The following is a 26,174-nucleotide window of genomic DNA, read 5'->3' as shown; positions in this document are numbered from 1 at the left end:
ATTTTTTTTTTTTTTTAAGAATCACCCAAATAAACTTTTAAATAATGGTTTTTAAATAAATCACTGACGGTAAACTCATCACTGATTATCACAGAAACTCAAATCAGGTATAAAAAAACAATTTTATTAAATAAAAATACGTAATATATTTTAGGTACGTGAGGTTGATTGGTGAGTGTGTACTAAGACTCGAGCACATGATGATGCTTACCTACCCACAACTGAATTTGGACTCAACCTCATTCGTAATTGTCCCGACAGTTCACAATCGGTCACCTGCATGAACAGGTCTCACTTTCTGTTTGTAAGATGTGTCAAGATTTATTGTTGAACAAGGACTGTAAATTTTTATCAACTTTGAGTACATTTAAATTCTTGCTAAGTAAATTAATATCTGAATTGCGTGAATTAAATATTTTTGCCGACGAGTTTAAAGTTAAGTTCAAGAGGTTATCATCAGGTAAGTGAAAAAAAAATAAAAATATATAATAATAAACCATCGAAAGCAAACCTCAAATCTAACAACTGAACTAAAAAAAAATGTGTGCTCTATGTCTACTCTCTGCTCTGCGAAAGTTTAAGTACTTAGTCATCGTTTTTATTACCTATTATTTATGTTTATTTTAGTAAAACAATTATCAAGTTTTAATTTCTGTTGATCTGGACTATAGATTGGTGTGAGAAAATAATAAAAAAACGTGATTGGTGATGTACCTGGTGGAATTTAAGTATTTAAAAAAAGATGACGAGGCGAAGCTCCGAGATTGTGTTTTGTTGGAATTAAATGTGCGATTGTAATGAAGCGTAGGCAAATGAAAATGAAAAAAAAAAAGGATGCAAAAATATAAATAATAATAATGATGATAATAATAATTGAGACGGTGATAATCCAATGCAATATGTACACTTGTTATGTTGTATCCATCGGGGCAACCAAAAATAGTTAACAGACTGTCAAAAGGGATTGTGGTATGCTCGTGAAACCAGTCGAGAGGCTTCCCCGCGTCGTTTGGCTCTCCTTGGCGACGACGCTTTTCGTCTTGAGAGTACTCGTGACGCATTTACTCATGAGGCTCAAGATTTTTAATTATTTTATTTTAAACACACTCTAATTACCAGTGCTATAGTAAATAATTGTTTATTTTTAAAAATGAAAATTGTTAGCCGACATTTCAAAATTTTTTATTGAAAAAAATTTCAATTAAACAATTAAAAAAAAAAATTTCATCTGTAAAAAACTTGAAAAATTATAAGTGCAATTTTTTATAAATATCTTTTTAGTTGGAATTTAATTAATAAAAAAAATCAAAAATTTTCAGACGTCTGTTAACTTCAGTGTCATTTTTAAAAATATATTTATCGGATGACATAATTAAATAATTTTGCAAAATTTTATTTTAAATAGTTTTATTTAATTATTTAAACGTTTGGTTACATTGTCTGTATGATTCATCCTTTTGGACTAAAAATATAGTGCAAATATAATTACATCTACATATTTACAATAGATGAGTTAATCTTTTTATTTTTATTTCATTCAATATTTTATTCATAATTAATCAAATATAATTTTTGTTGTTAAAATTAATTAGTTGGTGAAAAATTCAGACATTAAAACAAAGTGAGTTGAATTATTGTTGCTGGCAGTCGGCAAAGAAAAAATAAGTCATATGTTTCAATGTTTATTTATTTATTTATATTTTTTCCACACAGAATATCAGATAATAATTTTTTTTTATTGCCATTAACTGCACGACACATAAAGCAATAAAATTGGCAAAAAATTTTCTATTAAACTGTTAACTAAAGTGTAATTATATTTGATAAAATAGTTGAGGTTAGATATAACTTATGTACAAAGTCATTGATCTATAAATTTTAAATCAACTTTACAGTATTTAATTAACTATCATATTATTTTTTATATTTACTTGTTTATTTTTTAGTGATATTCTGATGCTATCAATGCGAGTAGAAAAAAAAAAAAGAAAAATAAAAGGTTATTGGTAAATTTTTCTTTGATTTTTAGAGTGGTGATGCAGTCAACTGTATGGTGGCGTTGATTATCAGCATATCAAGAGGCAGGATTAGTTAAACTTCCAGATAATTAGAGCCTCATATTTGCTAAAAAAATATACAGACAGCCGGATTATGTTTGCTAAAATAAAACAAAAATATTAAGTGTACACTTGAAAGCACTGCAATGAAACTGAAGTTAGCAGTCGTTTATAAATTTTTGATTTTTTTTTTATTAATTAAACTACAACTAAAAAATTGCACTTATAGTTTTTCAAGTTTTTAACATGTGACAATTTTATTTTAAATTTTTTAAATGAAATTTTTTAAAAAATAAATTTCTGAAAATTTTGAAATGTCGGCTAACTTTATTTTCATGCACTGAAAGACTGAAAAGATTCAAGCTAAGCTGATTGTTAAATTTTAACATGGTTTATCAATAGCAAAGTTATCCGAATTTTATAGTAAACTAAAAAATAAAATTTTTTTCAATGCAATCATAAATTAATATTGATTGACAATTTGGAGTTTAAATATTTAAAAATAAATATATCTATTTATCAAAGCAAGAGATCAGTTCCGCTTTCACCCGCACTGAGAAGTGCACCGATAAGCAGATAAAACTCTTCATCGATGAGTAGTCCCGCCCAATACGAGGCATACCACTATCATATTAATTTCATATATATATTTATATACATACATTAACATGTACATATAGGAAGAAATATTTATTCCACCTTTCATCTGTGTATAACCATTTTACGTTAGATTTCATGCACCAAACTATTCACTTTCCAACGTTCCTCTTTATATTTATATATATATATACATAATATACATACATAGCATATTACATGTATATATAGTACGTACACAACACGGCTCGATCGACCGACTACGCGGCTGGCCCGTTCCCTTTTAATAATTTTCCCAAGAGCAAGCTCACTAATATTATACATATACAAGTACATTATAATATCAAATACAATAAAATAGCGAAACGTCAATTAATATTTATCGTCTTAATAGTCTTCTCTGTGGCACCGCGTTATAAACACACCGTGATCATTCGCGAAAAAATATAATATAACAGCAATGATCTTCAAATTCAAATTGAAATTGAAGAAATAAAATAGAGAGACGGAGAATGAAAGAAGAAATAAATAAATAAAATAAAATGATGATGATGATGATGATGATGGTGACGGTGACGGTAGGTGAGGTAGAAAGGAGTAGGAGTTAAATTTCAAGTAAAATGGAAGAAGAGAGACGAGGACAAAGAATTTAATGAGAGTATGTAGGTAGGGATGACCGAACAAGTTGAATTTAGTTTTTTAAGTAGGCGTATACGTTAAATATTATTATTATTATTACTATTGTTATGGAGTATAAAATAAATTTGAGTAAAGAAGAAATGAAAAAATTTAATTTAAAATTGAAAGTACTCCGTTTTTTTATTTTTTTTTTTTATTTTTTTTTACTATTCGGATATATTCTTCGCTGATAGACACTAAGTCGATCGCGCAAATGTACATACGCGAAATAACGAGTACTTTGGCAGTGATAAGCGCACAACAGTCGAATGTACAGACAGACGGGCGTTTTGGTGAGCTGTAGCGAGTAAAAGGTTTACTTTGAGAGGGGCGCAGTCTCTAGCGTTAACATTTATGTGTATGGATGTATGTATGTAATATTTAATACTTGGATTTAATGTTACTGGTAATGGTGTATGACTATGGAGTGTCATGGTACGCGCAGCGAGAAATTCTGATTCCAAGAGAAGGAGAGAATAAATATTGGGAGTTGGATCTCCAGTACAGGGTTAGGTTTAAATAGTTATTGTGGTAGTAGTTTAATATATACATGTCATATTATATGTAATGTAATGTAGGATGTAGGGAATAGAATGAAATGTAATGGAAAAGAATAAAAGAGAAGAGAAGGGAAATTTGTAAATTTGCTAGTAAAAAATTAAACAAGTAGTGGTAGCGATACTCCATCTTTGTTTCTTGATCGTCTCAGCCAATGAAATTGGATTTCTCTGAGGAACCAGCCAGTAGCGTTTAACGACAGATACGCTACGACCGCGCAGCTTGTCCGTGAAACGTATACGTATCACTACCACCACTACTTATGTGTATATTTAATGTACTAATGCAACTACCGATGAAAATAAGCTGGCGTATGGAACGACAAACGCAATAACCCAAGAACAACCAACAGGATCCGAATCTTTGTTTTTTATTTTAAAATAAAATATAATATTTTATATTAATAACTAACTGACCAGTTTATCGCGTAATTATTTATTAATTGGTTATTTATTTAGTGGGCCGAGTGTCTCACAATCACGGTTTTAGTCCGGAGTTTTAAGAACACGCGTTTTGTGCGACTTACGACCAAAATGCGGTTTTGCGCAGTTTCCATGACCCAGATTGACAATGGGGAGTTTGCTCGGTACACGGAACAGCTGTTGGCCGCGCTAACATGTCGGCCGGAGGAAGGAAGAAACGGCTTGGATATTTTGTTGACTGCGCGCGCCTCTTGGCGGCTTCGTACCTACAATTTTTCAGGGCCGTAAATATTATTTTATTGGTTGGTATATTACAATACATACTGCTTAACTTTTAATATAATTATTATTATTATTATTATATCTATATCTATACTTACGTCTTGTCTACCTGTACTGCATCACCTCACTGTTTTTTTTTTCTTCTTTTTTTTTTATTTATCTGCATCCGTATAATACTTTTGTGTGTACGTAGAAAGAAGAGTAACGAGAAGTCAAGTACAGTAACGAAAGAAAAAAAAATTATAAAATAATTAAAACCAGGGTAACATTTGTGTCTACTGCTGCCAACAAATGCTCGCGCATATGACTGGAGATGCCTTTTTTTATTTTATTTCTTCAAAAACTCACCGATGCCGCGCAAATTTCAGCGGATCTCCACAGCAATCACCAGAACAGAGCTGGTGAATTTTATTATTTTCCAGCACGTATATTTTATACATTTTTTTTTGTACTCAATTATCCATAAAATTAATTTATTATGATTGTAAGTATTTTAAACAGAAAATACCTGGGATGATTTGAAAAATCATCGAGGGATTCCCTCCGAATTTTAGAGTGGAATGACCTCGTTGACAGGTGTGTGTTTTAAAATAAATATAAAAATAATTGCATGGCTGTTTTTATTATTTTTAGGTTAAAATAAACAAAACACAAGTATGATTGTTGATTAATAGTATTTTTTGTCGCGCAGGTATGAAAATAAATTGGTCATTACATCATAAGAATGACAAAGAATAAAGATACGGTTGGTAGCGCCGAGAGCCCGGCCACGACGGCGTCTCTCGGTACGTTCCTGGGGTTGTCCCCCTCCTGGGCGACGTCTCGCTATACACGACCAGTCAGTTCCTTGTTTGCCATACAAAATCCAATAGTTTGCCTTTGGTACTCCGAGCGTGCAAATAGACTTATACGTATAAAAAATTAATTTGCTAATTATTTTTCACACTGGAGTATTTGGATCTAAATAAACTGAAGATCCAGACTGTTGAGTAAACAACTAAAACTGTTGCTGAACAGCTGAGAAGAATAAATATTATTTAATAAGACAACAAAGTAAGGCAAATTGTGGTAAAAAATGGACGTGATGGGTTTAGGACACTGGTATTCACGTGGAGATAACGTTTATGTGTACGCCGCAAAGTTAAAATGCAAAAGAGTATAGTTATTCTCTGTTTAGTTGGTTTTTTTAGCGTGTGAATGTGTGTGAACTGCTGGTGTGTGTACATGTATGCTGGACCGGCCTGTCTACGTATCACGACGTCTAATTTATTATTTGGTGTGTCTTTATAAAAAAAAGACACGTTAATACATTTTTAAAAAGTAGTTACTGCAGTAAAGAACAAACCAACGTTTTTTAATCAGCTTGTCGTTATCATCATCATCATCATCATCATCATCATTATCCTCATAATCATAATAAATTGCCAGCAGCAACCAGCAGTTACGCGGTTATTTTTTAAAACGACAAGCGTTTTAGTCCCACTGTTGGATCAGACGAGTAAATGTGTTACGTGTGAGGGTTCTGAGTCTCCTCTGGAGTTTTGGGATAAAAAAAAAAAAAAAAAAAAAAAAAAAAAAAAAAAAAGTGTTGATCCAGGAGTCGGTAGTTGGTAGAGCTTCCTGCTGGTCGTCAAGGGACCCACACCTCAACCTTGTCGAGTCAGTAATTAACTACAAGCCAAGCAAGATTGTCTTCCTCGTGGTATGTAGTTATTTTCACTGGAGCACTACACCAACTACATAAAAAAATAGAAAAATAGTGTATATAACGGCTGCTACCGCGCGTTAAATGTGTGTAGTGTGTTATGTATTTACGAAGAATATATTGCGTAACGTTGACGGCCGGAAAACGTTCAACGCGTGTGGCATCACGGTGAACAAAAAATAATAACTTTTATTATTTAGATTACAATAAATACTACAAATATTTTAATTGTTTTGATAAATTTTTTTATTTTAGTTTTTTTTTTATTCAAAACTTTATCTCGTGCGCTCATAAACTACCACCACTGTGTGCTTGGAGAATTTTTACGCGTCTCTTTGCGCGCAGAAACCTACCTACTACTACTGGTACACGACTTGTACATCGTCAACACGGCGCAGAATAGCAGAAGCAGCAGCAGCAGCAGCAGCAACACTAATACTAACAAGGGCGGCCCCTCTCAATATCTATCTCGTGTCTGCTTTGCCTTGTTCTCCACGATTGTGCGTATGTATATGTATATATTTATATAAATATATGTATACATATATGTATGAATTTTATGTATTCGTGAGACGTTAAAGTTTCCTCGTGTGTGATCGCCCGCTTTTCTTTTGCCGGCAAATTTACTCCTAGATTGTCTGTGTGTACGCGTTTATTCTTACTCACCACCCGGAGCACTGACTCTGATGACATACTCATCGTCTTAAACTCCTGGTGGCCGCCGTGTCATTCAGCTGTGAGTGAGATAGAATTGTTGCAATAAAACTCTATGAATAAATAAATTAAAATAAAAAAAAATCACTTTGAACGATTGAAATTAAAAAAAAATAAATAAATAAATTTGCGTGATTTTCTGAGGGAGTTCGTTGGCGTGCTTCCAGATGGAAATTGGTAAATTATTTGGTTGTTTGTGAACAATAATTAGATATATAATTTAGGGATAATTGTTTTGTGTATTGAATTTATGTCTGCGTGGCTTGACTGTTTAAATTATCTATATTTATTTTTGAACATTAATTTAATCGAGTAATTGATATAAAAACTAATTTAATTTTTCTTTAAATATGTTTCAGAGCTAGTTGATTCATCCGATTGTACCTTCATCTGATAGGTAAGTATCTCGTTATTAATTTTTGACACTAAAATACTTTCTATACTTTCTCCTCGTTGCCAGACAAGTTTTTATTGTGTGTTTTTTTTTTTTTTTTTTTTTTTTTTTTCTCTTTCTATTAAATATATTTTTATAAACGATTTTATTGTTTCATACTGCATACTCTAATTTATTTTCTTGATCTTGTCTGTAGAATTTCCAATGTAATTTGAAATGAAACGAGCTCGTGGGGTGGACGAAGTAGCAACGACAGCAGGAGCAACACTAAAGCATTCTACATTGGGAGGAGGTGGAGGTTTAAACGTAGGTGGATTAGGAGGTGGTGGTGGTAGTGTTAATTTGGAGTATCACTCAACAACTGGAATAGGTGTTGGAATTAATTCTGGTCAAGCTGTAAGACCTATTACGTCTAAAGACATGCCAGGCAGCATACAGTTTGGAACTACCCAAACGCAACAGCCATATTCTGGGGCTATTGTTGTGCCCCAAGCGAGTCCATCGCCCGTCAAGGTAACGTGCAATCTTTAGTTGTTGTTCTTATCGGTAATTCGTTTATATTGCATTATCTATGGGGATTTTATAGTTTGTGAATGTCAGTTTGATTAAAATATCAAGTTTATAAAAGTATTAGATGAATTAAAAAAAAAAAAAAATCTGTGAAACATCCAAATCTTTCTCAGACTAGTAGCTTGAGTACCACGTGTAGTAGTAGCAATATCACTACTGAGATACTGCACAGCAATACTGGTCTGGGTGAAGGACTTGGCTATTGTTTTTCAACACATAAACTTTTGTATAATTGCTCAGGCGTTTATGTTATAATAATATATTTTTATTCACTCTTTATTTTTAATGTCACAGGTGCATTCTACGAGTGGAGCACCATTGCCGCCTACACCTCCTGGTGGTGGTGTTGGAGGTGGATCTCAACAACAAGCATTTCAAAGGCTGAAAGTCGAGGATGCTCTCTCGTATTTAGATCAAGTTAAATACAAATTCAGCGACCAACCTCAGGTAATTGAATTATTGAGTTTAACTCTATGAAACTAAAGTAGATTAAAAATGATGTTATTTATTTAATTTTTCTTTTTACTGTTATGTTGACTATTTAGGTTTACAATGACTTTCTGGATATTATGAAAGAATTCAAATCCCAGAGCATAGATACACCAGGAGTTATATCAAGAGTCAGTAACTTATTTAAAGGACATCCGGAGTTAATAGTCGGATTCAATACATTTTTACCGCCGGGTTACAAGATAGAGGTTCATTCAAACGAACAAGGTTTTGCTTTCCAAGTTTCGGTGAGCATGCCGAGTCCAACGTCAACACATACGTCCACTATATCGCAGCAACACTGTACTGTTAACGTGGGTTCACCACCAGTAGCGAGTCCTCCGAGTCAGCCAGTAAAAGCACCGTCAGTCCTGCACATAATGCAAGGAACTGGAAACATACATCACATGATGGCGAATAATGTTACAAATAATAGTTTGACTGTTCACGCGGCGTCTTCCCCACCGCCAATACAACCTTTTAATAATAATTCGCATATAAACGCGGCGCACGCGCAAATTGTCAGTCAAGCCCTGAGTCAAGCGCAGGACGGTGCTGTTCAGAATAGCGGCAGTGGACAGACGCCACAGAATCAACCGGTCGAATTTAATCATGCCATCAACTACGTCAATAAGATTAAAGTGAGTAACTATTACTGAGTATATTTAAACTCTTTACGTCAAAGACAAACTAAACCGAATAATATAATATACGTATGTACATATATATACATTAAACAAATATGGATGTATATAAATTATATATGTGTTGGCTTGTAGATATGTTTGTTCTAAAGTAAATATTTTTTATATTATTTTTTTTCGTAGCATCGATTTCAAGGCCAGCCAGATAAGTATAAACGCTTTTTGGAAATCTTACATACATATCAAAAAGAACAGCGACACCTGAAAGATGGCAATCACTTGGGTGGTGGAAGTGGTAGCGGTGGTGCTGGACCTGCTGGTAAACATCTTACTGAAGCAGAGGTTTACAGTCAAGTCGCTAAACTCTTTGAAAATCAAGACGATCTTCTTGCTGAGTTTGGACAATTTTTACCTGATGCTACGAATCAACAGAATTCATTGGTGAGTTGAATTATCTGACAAAAATTTATGCATCAATCAATTGAAAAATAAAAAATTAAATTAAATAAATAAATAATTTGTATAAATATTTGACTCTAATTTTTCTTAGTCTGCTATGTTCCAGGGGAATAAAACCGCAGCGGTTAACGATCACAGTACGATCGTTAAAAAACCGCTAGGACCTAAGGCTTCGTACAACAATGCGGGTAATATACCTCGGGATCATCGAGGAGATGCTGTTGGTGGGACAGTGGTTAATCTTGATCGTGATGGCAGAGATCATCGTGATAGAGATCGTGAACGTGATAGGACTGGAATCAGGGATATAAATAGTAGTCAAAAATTCGGTCATAATGCCGGTCAGTTGAAGAGGAGTCCATCCTTTTCGACATCTGTGTCGACGGGGAATTCTCACCATGTACCTCATGGACCACCTCCACTTAAAAAACACAAACTAACGGCGTCTGCTCGGGATATAACCATCGCTGAGGCCGGAAAATATGGTTCTCTCAGTGACTATGCGTTCTTCGATAAAGTTCGCAAACATTTGAAATCAACCGAAGTTTATGACAATTTTTTAAGATGTTTGGTGATATTTAATGATGAAGTTATTTCTAAATCGGAAATGGTTTTATTGGTGACACCGTTTCTCGGTAAATGTCCCGAACTTTTTCGGTGGTTTAAAGACTTTCTTGGTCACTTGCCGGAATCGATTGGTGTTACGTCGTCGAATTCCACTAGTGGAGTTAATATTGAGGCTCTTCCTAATAAAGTTGTCAGAAGTCATCAGGATCGTCCTCAAGGTGACCTCGCTATGGAAATTGATTACTCGACGTGTAAACGATTAGGTGCCTCCTATTGTGCATTACCTAAATCTTATATTCAACCCAAGTGTACAGGTAGAACCGAACTTTGTAAAGAAGTGCTCAATGATACCTGGGTATCGTTCCCAACATGGTCGGAGGACAGTACATTCGTCACATCTAGGTAAATATTTATTTATTTATTTATTTTTTTTACATTTTTTTATTGACAGTGCTGTATTTTTATTTATTTATTTATTTATTATTAGAAAAACTCAATACGAAGAAATAATCTATCGTTGTGAAGACGAAAGATTTGAGCTTGACGGTGTAATAGAGACGAATGCAGCGACGATAAGAGTACTAGAAGGTGTTAAAAAAAAGATGAGTAGGTTGTCTCAAGAAGATTTACAAACATTCAAACTCGATGACAATCTCGGTGGTTTGTCGCCAACGATACACCAGCGTGCGATCAAGCGAATATACGGGGACAAAGCAGCGGATATAATCGATGGACTGAAGAAAAATCCAGTTGTGGCTGTACCTGTAGTGCTCAAAAGATTGAAAAATAAGGAAGAGGAGTGGCGAGAAGCGCAAAAGGGTTTTAATAAACTCTGGCGAGAACAAAATGAAAAATTCTACTTAAAATCTTTGGACCACCAGAGCATTAATTTTAAACAAAACGACCTCAAAGCTCTCAGGTCTAAGAGTCTTTTTAATGAAATAGAAACTCTGTATGATGAGGTACTTGTTTGTTTTTTAAATAACTTTTTAATGTATGTTCAATACATAATTTTACCAAGTATTTAAAATATTTAATTACCTTGTTAATATTTTTTATTTTGTTTTTGTTTTGTTTACTTCAGCGACACGAGCAAGTGGATGATACAAGTGGTGAAAGCCAGAATAATGGCGGTCCTCACTTGGTGCTAGCCTATAAAGACAAGTCAGTGTTGGATGACGCGGCAAATTTACTGATTCATCATGTAAAAAGACAAACTGGAATACACAAAGAAGAAAAGAAACGAATTAAAATTCTTCTCAAGCATTTCATACCTGATCTCTTTTTCCATCAACGTCAAGAGCTGAGCGACGATGAGCGCGACGATGATGGTAAATTATATATATATTTATTTATTTTTTATATTTATATGCTTATTGTCTTTTAAAAAGAAAATAATATTGATGATTACCTGATTTGATTACAGATGAAAAAGAAGAAACAAATGCCACACCATGTGGAAGCGGCTCACAAAGTCTTACCACGTCGACGTCGCCAATTGGCGGTCTTCAAGGTACAAGAAATAAAACATCACAGTCACCACAAAATTCGTCAATTAAAATAGAACCAGATCTTAAGCTACCTATTCATGCATTATCGACTGATCCTGAGGAGGCTTACACGCTATTTATGGGGAGTAATAGCTGGTATCTATTCTTGAGGTTACACCAGATACTTTGTGAGAGGCTGACGAAAATGTACGATAGAGCAGTAGCACTTGCTGAAGAAGAATCCCGGTATAAACAGCAGAGAAAGGAGAGCACTGCTGTTGCATTGAGGTTAAAACCAAAGAGTAAGTATACTGATATGTCACTGCCATTATTTGTTATAGGTACTCCTGTTAATTGAAACGTACTGATTATTTTTAATTCATATAATTAATTATAAATTTTCTCAATCATTGGTCACGCTTCATTTATTTATTTATGTTTTTTTTTCTTCTAATTTTCAGGTGAGGTTGAAATAGAAGATTACTATCCAGCCTTTCTCGATATGGTGAAAAATGTACTCGACGGTAACATGGAAAGTACGGTGTACGAGGATTCACTGCGAGAAATGTTTGGTATCCACGCGTACACAGCCTTTACCTTGGACAAAGTCGTTACCTACGCTGTACGACAGGTAAGAGTCGTTAGCAAATTAAAAGTTTAATTACAACGGTAGTTATGCGGGTTCTCGTTAAAATAGACTGATATCAAAGTAAATTAATAGATGCCTATGGTAGTAAATGGTGTAGTTATCGCGTGACGTTCAGTGACATTGCCCATACCATCTGGCTGATTGGTATGGGCAATGGTTAACTACACTATTATCAGGCTGTCATGATGATAATTTATGTGTATTTTTTTTTTTATGTGCGCAGTTGCAGCATTTGGTGGCTGACACAATATGTCAACAGTGTATGGATCTGTTTCAACGCGAACAGCGTCAACCTAAGGAGAATAGCGGAGCTGGCGGTCTTTGTGCTACAGCTTGCCTACGAGTGCCCGCTGAAATGGCTTATCAAAGGCGAGCTGAAAAAGCCATGGCCGAGGAAAATTGCTTCAAGATATATATTGTGAGTATTTATAGAAGTTTGATAACTTTAATAGAAGTTAATAATTTTTTTTTTTTTTTTTTTTTTTTTATTCACTTTGGATAATTAATATTTATTAATCATGTTGAGTGAATAAATAGACAAATAAGGTGTGTGTTGTAATAATAAATAATGATAATATAATTGATATTGCAGTACAAGAAAGAGTGTAAAATGACTATTGAATTATTGGATACGGAAGGCGAGGAAACGGCTGATGGTTGTAACGAGAAAGAAAGAGAGGATGTGAATACTACTGAAAAATGGTCAGCGTATCTTGACAGATTCTCGACACCGGTGGCACAACCCAGTCCAAAGGAAACATCGTCATCACCGAACAATGAGCTAACCACCAATCATCCTGTGAGTAGTGACCAGGCAGCAAGGGGGGGAAGGGGCAGAAAGCGCAAGAACACTGACATTAATAAGAAGGTATAGGATCCACGACCCCTTATCATCAAATCATTGCCGCCATTGTAGCTTGCATTCGTTCGTTTATCCCGTAATTGTGAATTGCAACCGACAATAAGTAATCACCAAGAATTTAATTCGTCTTAAAAAGAAAAGTTTTAAAATAAGTGAACGCCTACCATCACCATTACCAACGAACATTTATAATTTATTCTAATCTGATTCTTTCGACTATCGCATCGCTCACATACTTTGCTACAATATTATCTATTATTCAAAATGGCATTGCCGCCAGTATTATCAGTTTATTTTATTTATTTTCATGTTCTAAAGTTTCTTTATTTTATTATTTTATTTTACTTTTTAAATAATATTAATTTTTAATTTGTAACTTCAAATCATTATTCAAGGATTTCATTATCTAGTTTGTAAATCGCGATTAAATATTTAACAATCATCAGCTTTCAGTAAAACTAAAACTGGTAAAAGTACTAACTGTAATTGTCATATGTTATCAGTTATCAGTTATATTTAAATTGTCATAATTTTTCATGTTTATCATTTCATCTAAATCCAGCCCTCGGCATTCCGGCCTGTGCTTTCTTGCCCCTCTTTTTTTTATTTATTTTTTTTTTTTTTTAAATTATAATTACTTTTGTCTTTTTTCTATGTACATACATATTGATACATAATTTTTTTATTTAAATATTAAAGACCAATAATTTTTATACCATTACTTTTTTTTTTTTTTTTTTTTAAACTCACATGCAATAAGAATTGATGCTGATTGCATTCGATTGTCTTCAATCAACAGCCAAATTTAATAGATCTTCAGTATCATTATTTTCTCACGTTTTTATTTAATGCGAACAATCACACTTAAAAATAACAATAACTTCCAATGTTATATATTATTTAACAAAAATTAGTTTCACATAAATTGTCGTTGATTAACTGTAAGACAATTACAATTGTCTCTGGTATTTTGGTGATTTTTTTTTGTTCTACTAATCTTACTGTTGTATACATATCTAAATAATTTTTTAACATCAAAAGTACTCTAAAACATAAGAAAAAAAAAAAACAGTATTTCTTTTAGTTAATTAAACTACTTATTTTCTATTTTTAAAAATGTACTATTATTTTTTCTGAAGCTACTGTTTACTTTCTGATGCCAATTGAAATCTGTTTTTAAATTTCAATGGAGCATGTATGAAAAAAAGGGTAATATATATTGGAGGTGGCAATACTAGGATTCACACGGGATATTTTACTTTTGTGCATGGATAATCAAAGTCTTTCGACACATTGCACTTGTGTTAATTTAAAAAACTACAACACTCGTGTGAATGAAAGATGTAATAAATTTTTAAGTTTAACACGTTTACCGTTAGCAGTGTCAACGATCGGTAAATATTAATATTGTCAATAATCATTATAAATTTAAATATAAGGTCTATAGTAATTTACGGTAAGCGTGTTAAATAATAGCAACGCGTCTTTCTTACGTGCAGTTAAATTTAAAAAAAAAATGTAATTACTTCCATATATTTTATTATTATTATTATTTTTGTCATAATTATTATAAAATACTTTGATACGTTGTAAGAGGTCAGTGTAACGAGTCGGAAACAATTCACTATTGATGAGCGAGCCAGGCAAGAGACAACCGCGTGAGATTGACTGTGACTTTCAAATAATATATTACTATTTAAATATACATATATATATTGACTAAAATATATATAAGTGTGTATAGATGTATTAATTGAGCGTAAGGATTTGTGTATATATGTGTTTATAGATATTTATATACATATATATATATATATATATATATATATATATATATATATATATATATATATATATATATATATATATATATATATATATATACACATTTAATAATTAATAATTAAAACGATAATAATTAATATTAATGTACATAGTTTTTTTTATACGTATCGCGCTAATTCCATTTAGGGTCTGACTCTTTGTTATTAATAAGCGGGTTAAAAGCGTTATTATTAATTATTTTAAACAATCTCTTCGGATGATTTATTAAATTACGAAAAGTTTGTTGTTGTATAATATATAAATTAAAATATCGTTAGATAAAAATGGTAAATGATCAAGAAAAAAAAAAGAAAACGTCTTGTGGATTTTACATCGTTAATACTGTATGAAAATATTTTTTTTACGCGAAAATGTGTGACTAGATAAAACTAAAAGCAAATATAAATGAGAAAAAAAAAAGTTATTTGAATTACAATATGGCAATATCTCAAAGATCTCAGCAATGTTTTTTTACACTTTTTTAAGTGCAACTAACTGAAAGCTTAAAAAATTTAAACAAATACGAAGTAACTGAAACAAAAGATAAAAAGTTCAAAGTAAATTTATAATAAGTTATAAAATTTTTCATGTTAAGTCAATTAATAATTTGTACAAAGTTGTGACACGAGAGTGGCCGTGTCAAGTGATAAATTGACATTTCGATAACAAGAAAAATTAACTAGTAATTTTAAACACGAAGCAAGAAAAAAAAAATAATTTTTTTATATTTAACTTTAATCAAAATTATTTAATGGTTGATGGTATTAGTTTAAAAAATATTGCATCGGTATGTTTAAATTTCGCGTTATATTATTAATTTGTCTAAAAAAAATTCGTTTTTAAAACAGCCACTGTACTTTTAGAGCATAAATGATAGTCGTTAATTTTAAAAATTCGAGCCATTTGTATTTACAATGATTGGAAAACAAAAAAAAAATTTTTATTTATTTTTCTATACTTTTTTTTCTGTTGGTGCATCAAACGCACGTTAAATCCGTCTGAGTGTGACGTAAAAAAATATGTGAACTCGTTGAGAATTTACTTAGAGTGAAATCTAAACGCAAAAACGTTTGTTCAGTTGATTCAAATATATATATATATATATATATATATATATATATATATATATATATATATATATATATATATATATATATATATATATATATATATATATAAATAAGAAAAAAAAAAGAAAACAAAGTTATGTAAAGTTTTTGTCTTGCATACCTGCCGCAGGTCGTGCGGGATAATTGGCAAATAAGAACTCGCTGTCTTGCCTAGCAATGAGACAAATGAATATAAATTTACTACTAAATAAAATAATAAAATTATCCGTGTAAATAGATAAATATAATATTATTATAAATAATGATAATAATAATAAGATAAATAATAAAATAAAAAGTAATAATTTCTAATTAGCTTACGAGAAATTAGATTAAAAGCAACAAAAACAAAATATTTAAGCAAAAGATAAAAGAGATTATTAAAAAAATTTGTATGAATTGCCGCGTAGGCTTCTCCGAATGCCCAGAACCTCATTCAAGACACTTGTAACATATTTTCATCGAGACTAGTCCATCGTCCGTAATATTTCGACGTTATGTCAATGTTGTGTATCTACAAAAGTAATGAACGAATGAATGAATGAAGAAATTCGCATCTCCCAACCCTTTCACGATAATCCCTTTATATAAACGAATTTTAATCTCTATATATATATAATAAGAGTATATATATATTTTGTAACTGTAACTGTATATGACTAAATGATATATACATCAATATAAATATATATATACAGGGTGTCTCTGAAGTGGCGGGAGTAATTGTTGGGGTCGATAGAGAAAAAAATACTGAATCGAAAGTTCCTGAGCCAAAAATTTTTTTGGGCCATAGAATTTGAGTTATGAATTAAAAACGATAGCCAATCAGAAGCGCGCTATTCGAGAAATGAAAATGAGCGGGGAAGTAGAGGAGACGCGAGAGTGAGATGCTGCAATAGCAGCTTACTCGCTCACACAAAGCCGAGCATGAGAGGGGATTGTGACGCTATGAGCCGAGTACGTAAGTGTGAATGAGTGGATGTATGAGGTCGCAAGCGGACGGCTTAATGTATGATGTGTGTCCGTGTATCGCAGCATTATTGGAGGCGTTGTAACGCTGAATTAAAGCTAACCGGGTACTCTAAGACAGAGGAAAAATTTTAATTTTTATTTTTATTCGAAAAAATTTAATAAAAAAATAAAAAGGCCCAAGATTTAACCAGACCCACAGAAACGGAGAGTAAATTTTTAATTCTCATTTATTTTGCTGGGGATTATTTTCAAATACAAAAAAAAAAAAGCTAAGATTCAACTGGAATCCAAAAGAGATGGATGAAAAAATTTATTTTTATTTTTAATCAGCAAAATTATTTTTCTTTAAAAAAGAGCCCAATCTCGACTGGAGCAAGAAAAAATGATTGAAAAATTTTATTATTAATTTTCAATCAACAAAATTATTATAAAAAATAAATGGGCCCAAGTCTCAACCGGACCCAAACAAACGGATAAAAATTTTTATTACTTACTTAATTTGGTGGAAATTATTTTTAAAAACGAAGAAAATTCCCAAGACTCGATCGGACCCAAAAAAATAATTAAAAGAATTTTTTCCTTATTTTCAATCACCAAAATCATGTTTCTTCAAAAAAGGCCCAATCTCAACCGGACTAGAAGAAACTGATTGAAAAATTTTATTTTTATTATTAATCGAGAAAATTATTTTGAAAAAAAAATAGGGCCCAGAATCAACCGGACAAACAATGGACTTGAGTTCAATTTTTTTCTTAATTTATAATTTGACATTCTACCTGTTAATTCACCGATAGATAATTCTAATAAAAATATCAAAATTATTCGGACTTGAGTTCAATTTTTTTCTTAATTTATAATTTGACACTCTACCTGTTAATTCACTGATAGATAATTCTAATAAAAATATCAAAATTATTCGGACTTGAGTTCAATTTTTTCTTAATTTATAATTTGACATTCTACCTGTTAATTCACTGATAGATAATTCTATTAAAAATATCAAAATTATTCGGACTTGAGTTCAATTTTTTTTTTTTTTTAATTTATCATTTGACATTTCGCTTGTTGATTAAGTGATTAATAATTTTAATAATAATATCAAAATTATCAGGACTCGAGAGCGATTTTTTTTTTAGTATATTTTTTTACATTTTACCTGTCAATTAACTGATAAATAATTTCAATTAAAATATCAAAATTATTCGGACTTGAGTTCAATTTTTTTTTTTAATTTATTAGTTGACATTTTACCTGTTAATTAACTGATAAATAATTTTAATAAAAATATTAAAATTATCAGGACTCGAGAGCGATTTTTTTTTTCAATTCCTTATTTGACATTTTACCTGTCAATTAATTAAAAAATAATTTTAATTAAAATATCAAAATTATTGGGACTTGAGTTCAATGTTTGTTTTAATTTATTTTTTGACATTTTACCTGACGATTAATTGAAAAATTATTTTACAGAATAATTCCCAGCAAAATAAATGAGAAATGAAAGTTTTCCATCCGTTTGGTTGGGTCCGGTTGAGTCTTGGGCAATTCCTTCTGTTTTCAAAAATTATTCCGAGCATAAGAAATAAGTAATAAAAATTTTCTATCTGTTCGTTTTGGTCCGGTTGAGTCTGGGGCCTATTTTCTTTTTTGAAATAATTTTGTCAATTAATAATTGATAATAAATTTTTTCAATCAGTTTTTTATCGTCTTGTCAAGATTAGGCTGATTTTTGTTCAATAAATTTTTGTTTGTTATTGAAAAGAGAAAATAAATTTTTTTGCATTCTTCTATTCTTGGCTCTGGTCGAGTCTTGGGCATTTTTTCGTTTTTAAAAATAATTCCTAGCAAAATGAATGGGAAATAAAAGTTTTCGATCCGTTTGTTTGGGTCCGATTGAGTCTGGGGCCTATTAATTTTTTTTTAAGAATAATGTTGTTAATTAATAATTGATAATAAAATTTTTCAATCAGTTATTCGAAGTCTGTTTGAGATTGGGCCTTTCTTTTCAAGGAAAATTAATCTTGGTGATCAAGTAATAAAAAATTTCTATCCGTTTATTTGGGTCCTGCTGCGTCTTGGGTCTATTTTTTTTTTTTTCTTAATAATTTAGTTAATTAATATTTAGAAATAAAATTTTTCGATTTATCTTTTTTCGGGTCCGGTCGAGTCTTGGGCAATTTTTTTGTTTCGAAAAATAATTCCCAACAAAAAAACAGGAATAAAAGTTTTCTTTCCGTTTGTTTGGGTCCAGTTAAGTCTGGGGCCTATTTTCTTTTTTAAAAAATTTTGTTGATTAAAAATTCATTATAAAACTTTTCAATTATTTTTTCTTGCTCCAGTCGAGATCAGGCCCTTTTTCAAAGGAAAATAATTTTGCTGATTAAAAATAGAAAAACAAAGATTTTCAATTTATTTTATTTCGGGTCTGGTCGAGTCTAGGGCATTTTTATCGTTTTCAAAAATAATTTCCTGCAAAATAAATAAGTAATAAAAATTATTTATCCGTTTGTTTGGGTCCAGTTGAGTCTAGGGCCTCATTTGTTTTTTTAATTAGTTTTGATGATCAACAATAAAAAATAAAATTTTTGGATCATTTTTTCTGGGTCCGGTCGAAATTGAGCCTTTTATTATAAAAAAGTTAATTATGATGATTAAAAATGAATAGTAAAATTTTTTTATTCATCTCCCTTTCGGTCTGATGGAGTCTTGGGCATTTTTTTCGTTTTTAAAGATAATTTCCAGCAAATTAAGTAAGTAATAAAAATTTTCTATCCGTTTGTTTAAGTCCGGTTAAGTCTGTGGCTTATTTTCTTTTTTAAATAATATTTGATTAATAATAAAAAATAAAATTTTTTAATTAGTTTCTCTTAGTCTGTTTGAGATTGGGCCTTGTTTCGAAAAGAAATTAATTTGGCTGATTGAAAATGAAAACAAAATTTTTCAATTTATTTTTTTTTTTGGTCCGGTCGAGTCTTGGGCGATTTTCTTCGTTTTTAAAATAATTCCCATCAAAATAAATAAGTAATTAAAACTATCTATCTGTTTGTTTGGGTCCGGTTGAGTCTGCGGACTATTTTTTTTTAAATAATTTTGTTGATTGAAAATTAATAATAAAATTTTTTAATCATTTTTTTGCTCCAGTCGAGATTGGGCCTTTTTTAAAAGAAACAATTTTGCTGATTGAAAATAAGGAAAAATTTTTGTACTGTTATTTTTTTGGATCCGATCGAGTCTTGGGCATTTTTTCGTTTTTAAAGATAATTTCCAGCAAATTAAGTAAGTAATAAAAATTTTTATCCGTTTGTTTGGGTCCGGTTGAGACTTGGGCCCATTTATTTTTTTATAATAATTTTGTTGATTGAAAATTAATAATAAAATTTTTCAATCATTTTTCTTGCTCCAGTCGAGATTGGGCTCTTTTTTAAAGAAAAATAATTTTGCTGATTAAAAATAAAAAATAAAATTTTTTCATCCATCTCTTTGGATTCCAGTTGAATCTTAGCCTTTTTTTTTTTTTTGTATTTGAAAATAATCCCCAGCAAAATAAATGAGAATTAAAAATTTACTCTCCGTTTCTGTGGGTCTGGTTAAATCTTGGGCCTTTTTATTTTTTTTTATTAAATTTTTTTCGAATAAAAATAAAAATTAAAATTTTTCCTCTGTCTTAGAGTACCCGGTTAGCTTTAATTCAGCGTTACAACGCCTCCAATAATGCTGCGATACACGGACACACACTCATACATTAAGCCGTCCGCTTGCGACCTCATACATCCACTCATTCACACTTACGTACTCGGCTCATAGCGTCACAATCCCCTCTCATGCTCGGCTTTGTGTGAGCGAGTAAGCTGCTATTGCAGCATCTCACTCTCGCGTCTCCTCTACTTCCCCGCTCATTTTCATTTCTCGAATAGCGCGCTTCTGATTGGCTATCGTTTTTAATTCATAACTCAAATTCTATGGCCCAAAAAAATTTTTGGCTCAGGAACTTTCGATTCAGTATTTTTTTCTCTATCGACCCCAACAATTACTCCCGCCACTTCAGAGACACCCTGTATACATAAATGAAAATGATAAACAATATTGTATAGAAGAGAGATATTGAAATACATGAACGATGCTTTTAAAAAAAACAAATATATATTTATCGTCTAACATCATTTTTGTACCACTAAATATGTTGCTTTTTGATCGTTCTCATTTTTTTTTACTGCAATTCGCTATCAAATTTTTTTTTTTTCAATTTTATTTTTTTTTTATTTGCAACTGACAAACTTGCCGAAGCTTTACTTTTTTTAAACAATTAAATCTTGCTAAAATTTAATTTATATCCTTGCTTTTATCTTTGCATTCCTTGATTTTAAAAATAATTCAGATTATTAATTTCAATAGCCTATTTATTTAAATGAATTATTTATAATATTAATATTAATAATAATTATAGTATTAATAATAATAATATATCTCTTTTCTAATATAATAATGAAAAAAAAAATTTAAGCAGTTTAGTTTTATTTGTTTTCAAGATAAATAAAAAAAAATTTTTTTCAAATAATCGACCACCGAAGATTGAATGGAATTAAGTGAGCCTTATAAATCAATTGTACTGAATTAAAAACCTTTATTAAAAAGAATAATATAAAGCGAGGAAAGGAGCATGGTCTCGTTAAATTATCAAGTAGGTGCATTTAAAACACTTGCACCGATATATACAAATAATTAATTAGGTGCACACCGATTGATTGATTGAATATTTTTTTTTTTTTTTACTTTATTCATACTGTACATTATTATTACTATTATTATTGTTATTATTATTATTATAATTTTAAATTAATTAATTAATAACTTTATTTTATTAGAAGAATTGCATCAAACGTTATTATAAAATCGGCCGGGTCTACGTACGAAGTTGGCGGTTTTCCTAAAAAATGTCTCGATGAAAATATGAACTATTTTTTAAAATCAATTATTATTAAAGAAGAAAATTTATATATATTTTTACGTCGATGTATAAGTGGCAATTCAAAAAATTTAGGATATTTAAAACCTTCGTTCTAGACCCTTCCGATTAATGAGGAGCACGTTAATCCTCACCTGATGATTAATATTAGTTTAATTATTATTTTACTATTCTTCTGCATTTAAATTTTATATTTACTTTATTTTCTGTTGACTAATGGAATGTTTAAAAGTATTTTCGCTTTTCATAATCACTTGCTTCTTTCAATTCTAAGCTTTTTTTCACTTCATTATTACACCAAGCATGCATTACAAAATCCACATTGATTAGAAAAAAATCCGTTTCAACGAATCTTGCAAGTTATTCATGGCAGTGGCTGTTACTGAACAATTGAATACATTTTTTAATGAAATTCCGTTTAAATAAAATTTAGAACGAATATTTTATCTAGTGAATTGCCTGTTAAATTTTTTTTTACTTGAAAAAAAATATTATTAACATGATTAAATTAATGCATCTTTTTTTTTTATTCCGAGTTATGATAAACAAGTAGAAATTTTATTTTTTACCGTTATTGATATTAATATTAATAAATGTGAATAATTAAAGAGAAATTGCGAATAATTATAATTGTTTTAGGTCGAAGGAAACGGTTGGAGCTCGCTAGGAAAAAATTGTGCTGGTCGTAAGCCTGTATTTCTGTCTAGAAATGTTAGACAGTCGAGAAAACACTCCGGAAGAACAATGAAGCTACGGAATAACCCCGACAAAAATTCTGAAGGTGGAAAAGGTGAACAAGAGATGGACGTTGACAATGATATATTGAAAGGGTCAGCGGCATTAAGAATGACAGGGACAAATGACAATGATGATATGATCGCATTGGATGAGACTCAATGTACATTTAATCCCAATCGTTATCATATGCTTTATGTCGTGAGTAAAGAGGCCTTTCTTTACAAACGAAACGCATTCACGCGAGCGAAAGAGGTGAGATTATTGATTTATTTTTATTGTTAATCTTTATTTGTATAAAAAGCATTATTATTGTTATTATTTATTAAAGAACATTTACACACAAAAAAAAAATTAACTTGGAGCAAGAGAAAAAGATTAAATTCTTCAAAATTATTTACTTGATTCAAATAAAATTTTTTTCTGTGTCATAATTAATAAATAAAAAATTGAATAGTCTACCATCAAATTGAATCGGAAAAGTTAGCTTAAAATAACAAATGCTCTTTAATTAGTAAAATCACCGATTATAATAATAATAATAATAATTATTATTATTATTATTATTATTATTATTATTATTATTATTATTTTCAATGGAAAAAAAAAAAAAAAAAAAAAAAACTTATCATTAAATGTATCATTTCAGTCTCATTTGACCGTGACAAAGAATTTAAACAACAAATTTCACGGATGGCTGCAGAAGTGGGTGTCGAAAAACGTCGGAGACGGACAACATCAGTCGTGTATTGACTGGATGATGGGTCGATATGAAAATTTAATTCCCCACAGAACACGAGTGATTGTTGATAATGATCAGAGTCGATCTCCATATCGGCCTTACAATCGGTATAGAGTTGAGCGATTGAACTCTGAAACGTCTGCGTCGGAACAAACGACATAGTTTTACGGAAATTAGTTTCTTTGTTCTCTTGTGACAATGAAACACCAGCAGATTGTTTTGAGATGAACACAAACACTACTGTGACTATCAGTGTCTGGTATTATCGAGTACACAGGTGCGTGTGTGTGCAGACATTCTCCTTCCGAAGATCTTGTTGGTCATTTACTTCTCATCAGCGTGATATCAAGAGTAAAATATGATTTATGAAACTGTAGAGACGTTGTAAAAAGCCTTGACTGATAAATATGTCCCCTGATTATTATTTACAACATCTCGAAAAGCAATACAGATGGAATTTCAAAAATATAGTTGATTAATTAATTAAGTGATTAATAATAAAATTATTTATCTATACTTTCCTTTAAATGATAATTGGTAAATAAAATAATGTATAAGTCTTTAGTAATAACAATAACTTATATCTCTTAAACATTTTTTAATGTTATTAAGGTCTTAAATGCTCAATTTATGTAAATGACAAAATATTTCCGATTTTATTATCATACTAATTAATTTTTTTGTCATTTATCTGCATTCCACTATAGTAAATTTTTTTTCTTTTTAATATTATATATATATATATATATATTTTTTTTTTTATATTCAAAGTGATTTTGTTTTTTTAATTTTTAATTATCATAATTCGGAAGCCAAATTATCTCGTTATTTAAAAATTAAAAGAGTAATAAATATAAGGTTGGTTTATTTTTTATTAATGGACCATCTAATTGTTAAATGAGGACAATCACCTCTTTGAAATACTTAAACAGTACAAGATGTCATGGCCTTAATATAAAATTAAAACTTATCAATCGAAATTATGTACAAAATATTCATCTATTTATAATTAATTAAATAAATAAATAGAAATATATATTTATTAGTGTAATTGTATAAAAATATATATTTCTATTTATTTTTTATAATATTAACTGATAAATAAAAATTGATCTAGGTTATTTTAAACGTATATCGTACACAATATATTTCTATGAATTTTTGAATTTGATATAATATATAACTTTAAAATAGATTTACGAGTGATAAGCATTTTCATTTTTTCATTAGTATTAATATAAAATATTTATGTTAAGAATAATCTGGAATTGTTAAAAAAAAAAAAAAAAAAAAAAAAAAATATACATATAAATATATTGCGTTTTTAACGAGGATTTGGAAATACTATTAAACATTTTTTTATAAGTATTGATTTTTGTGACAATTCTAAAGTATTTTGACTTTGATGTATTTTTTTAATCTTTATCCTCGTTTATGTGTAATAAAAAGACTTGATGTCAACTTCCTGAAGTGTAATAAAAAAAAAAAAAAAAAAAAAAAAAAAAATTAATTAGAAAAATAATTTTGTTAATACTATTGATATGTTATTTTTTTTACCTTAATTTTTTGGAAAGTGTGACAATTTTATTGTTATTTTAATAATAATAACGATGAGTAATAAATTTGTTAACAAGTGCTAATGTACGCACACACGCGCACAATATAATTAATTATTAATTTTAAATAATTGTTAATTGTACAATAATTTATATTGTACAAACAATATTACTAGATATAGTCATAAATATAAATACAGTATAATAAATATGTAGTACGAGTGTAATATAATTATCTGTTGAAGAGTTACATGTGCTATTAAATAATACTAATTAATGTACTATTATTATTATAATTGTAAGGAAGCATTTTTTACTGTATAGTACAATATTGACAACTAATTTATCAAATGATTACCTTGTTATACTTTTAATTTGGCAATTACAAGTATTGAGAATAAATAATAATTATTCTTAAAAATTCTGCGATATTTATAAATCATTTGATAAATTTGTTTTTAGATTTATAGTTTTTACCGAAAAAAAAAAATTAAAAAAAAACATCAAGTTTAATAATATATAATATTTCTTATGTAAAGATGTAAAAAAAAAAATTAAAGCAAAAGGATCTCGTATTTTGTACAGTTACATTATTACGAATGGGAAATGAGATTTTATATTATATACACATTCATATATAAATGTATAAATATTAATACATATATATATAAAGACAGAATTACCAAGTAACTTGCAATTTTGAGCTCGTATGCTTGATTATTTATAAATGAATATCTTTGAATATATATTTTAATATATATGAAATACAAATATAAAGTATCTTATTAAATAAATTAATAAAAAGGGCCTCTAAAAGTGTTAGTGTATAAATAAATTTAAAAAAAAAAAAAAAAAAAAACCATGTAGCTCTTAGATAACAAAAAGTAATTTAATCTTGAAATATATTTTGCACAATCAATTATTTAAATAAATCATAAATATTAAACGAAAAATTTATTTTTATTACATTATATATTTATTAAAAAATTTTTAGTATAGAAAAATTTTTTCAATAAACTATTTAAAAACAAGTTTTATTTTTTAAATATAAAATTTTTAATAGTTCTTCCTTAATTATTATAATTTATAATAACTTAAAAAAATTACTCAAGTTAAATTTATTTGAGCGTTATGAA

The 26,174-nt window shown here is 29.7% G+C and overlaps 1 protein-coding gene and 1 long non-coding RNA gene across 10 annotated transcripts; one reads left to right on the top strand and one right to left on the bottom strand.

The window, feature by feature from the left end:
* Nucleotides 1-293: 293 nt before the first annotated feature.
* On the top strand, nt 294-24,677 carry Sin3a (SIN3 transcription regulator family member A). 9 transcript variants are annotated; one of them, XM_074241433.1, is made up of 15 exons: nt 294-460; nt 7,373-7,410; nt 7,604-7,920; nt 8,272-8,424; nt 8,523-9,107; nt 9,294-9,551; nt 9,661-10,538; nt 10,624-11,098; nt 11,221-11,467; nt 11,563-11,928; nt 12,088-12,257; nt 12,499-12,693; nt 12,868-13,074; nt 22,645-22,995; nt 23,390-24,677. In XM_074241433.1, exons 3-15 carry the CDS (start codon nt 7,624-7,626, stop codon nt 23,642-23,644), a joined length of 4,437 nt encoding a protein of 1,478 aa, XP_074097534.1. In that variant the 5' UTR covers nt 294-460; nt 7,373-7,410; nt 7,604-7,623; the 3' UTR covers nt 23,645-24,677. The 9 variants fall into 9 exon arrangements, with proteins under 9 accessions (XP_074097534.1, XP_074097528.1, XP_074097535.1 ...); XM_074241427.1 differs by having other exon boundaries at nt 12,868-13,143; XM_074241429.1 differs by lacking the exon at nt 294-460 and adding an exon at nt 4,476-4,614 and having other exon boundaries at nt 12,868-13,143.
* LOC141526408 (uncharacterized) lies at nt 1,670-5,169 on the bottom strand. The gene is made up of 3 exons (XR_012479019.1): nt 4,693-5,169; nt 4,184-4,578; nt 1,670-2,124 (listed from the first exon to the last, which is right to left on the bottom strand). It is a non-coding gene; the product is annotated as an uncharacterized LOC141526408 (long non-coding RNA).
* Nucleotides 24,678-26,174: the final 1,497 nt, after the last annotated feature.

Source organism: Cotesia typhae, unplaced genomic scaffold (assembly GCF_013202065.1).
Source record: "Cotesia typhae breed Kobodo isofemale line unplaced genomic scaffold, CoteBio_Ctyphae contig_33, whole genome shotgun sequence".
Lineage (NCBI taxonomy): Eukaryota > Metazoa > Arthropoda > Insecta > Hymenoptera > Braconidae > Cotesia > Cotesia typhae.
This window is presented reverse-complemented; position numbering and strand designations above follow the sequence as displayed.

What these genes read in the sequence shown, in the direction of transcription:
- Sin3a (XM_074241427.1), top strand. Translation starts at nt 7,624, where the DNA reads ATGAAACGAGCTCGTGGGGTGGACGAAGTAGCAACGACAGCAGGAGCA. An exon ending in ACTACGTCAATAAGATTAAA is followed by an intron (nt 9,108 to 9,293) that starts GTGAGTAACTAT and finishes TTTTTTTCGTAG; the next exon opens with CATCGATTTCAAGGCCAGCC. An exon ending in ATTGAGGTTAAAACCAAAGA is followed by an intron (nt 11,929 to 12,087) that starts GTAAGTATACTG and finishes TCTAATTTTCAG; the next exon opens with GTGAGGTTGAAATAGAAGAT.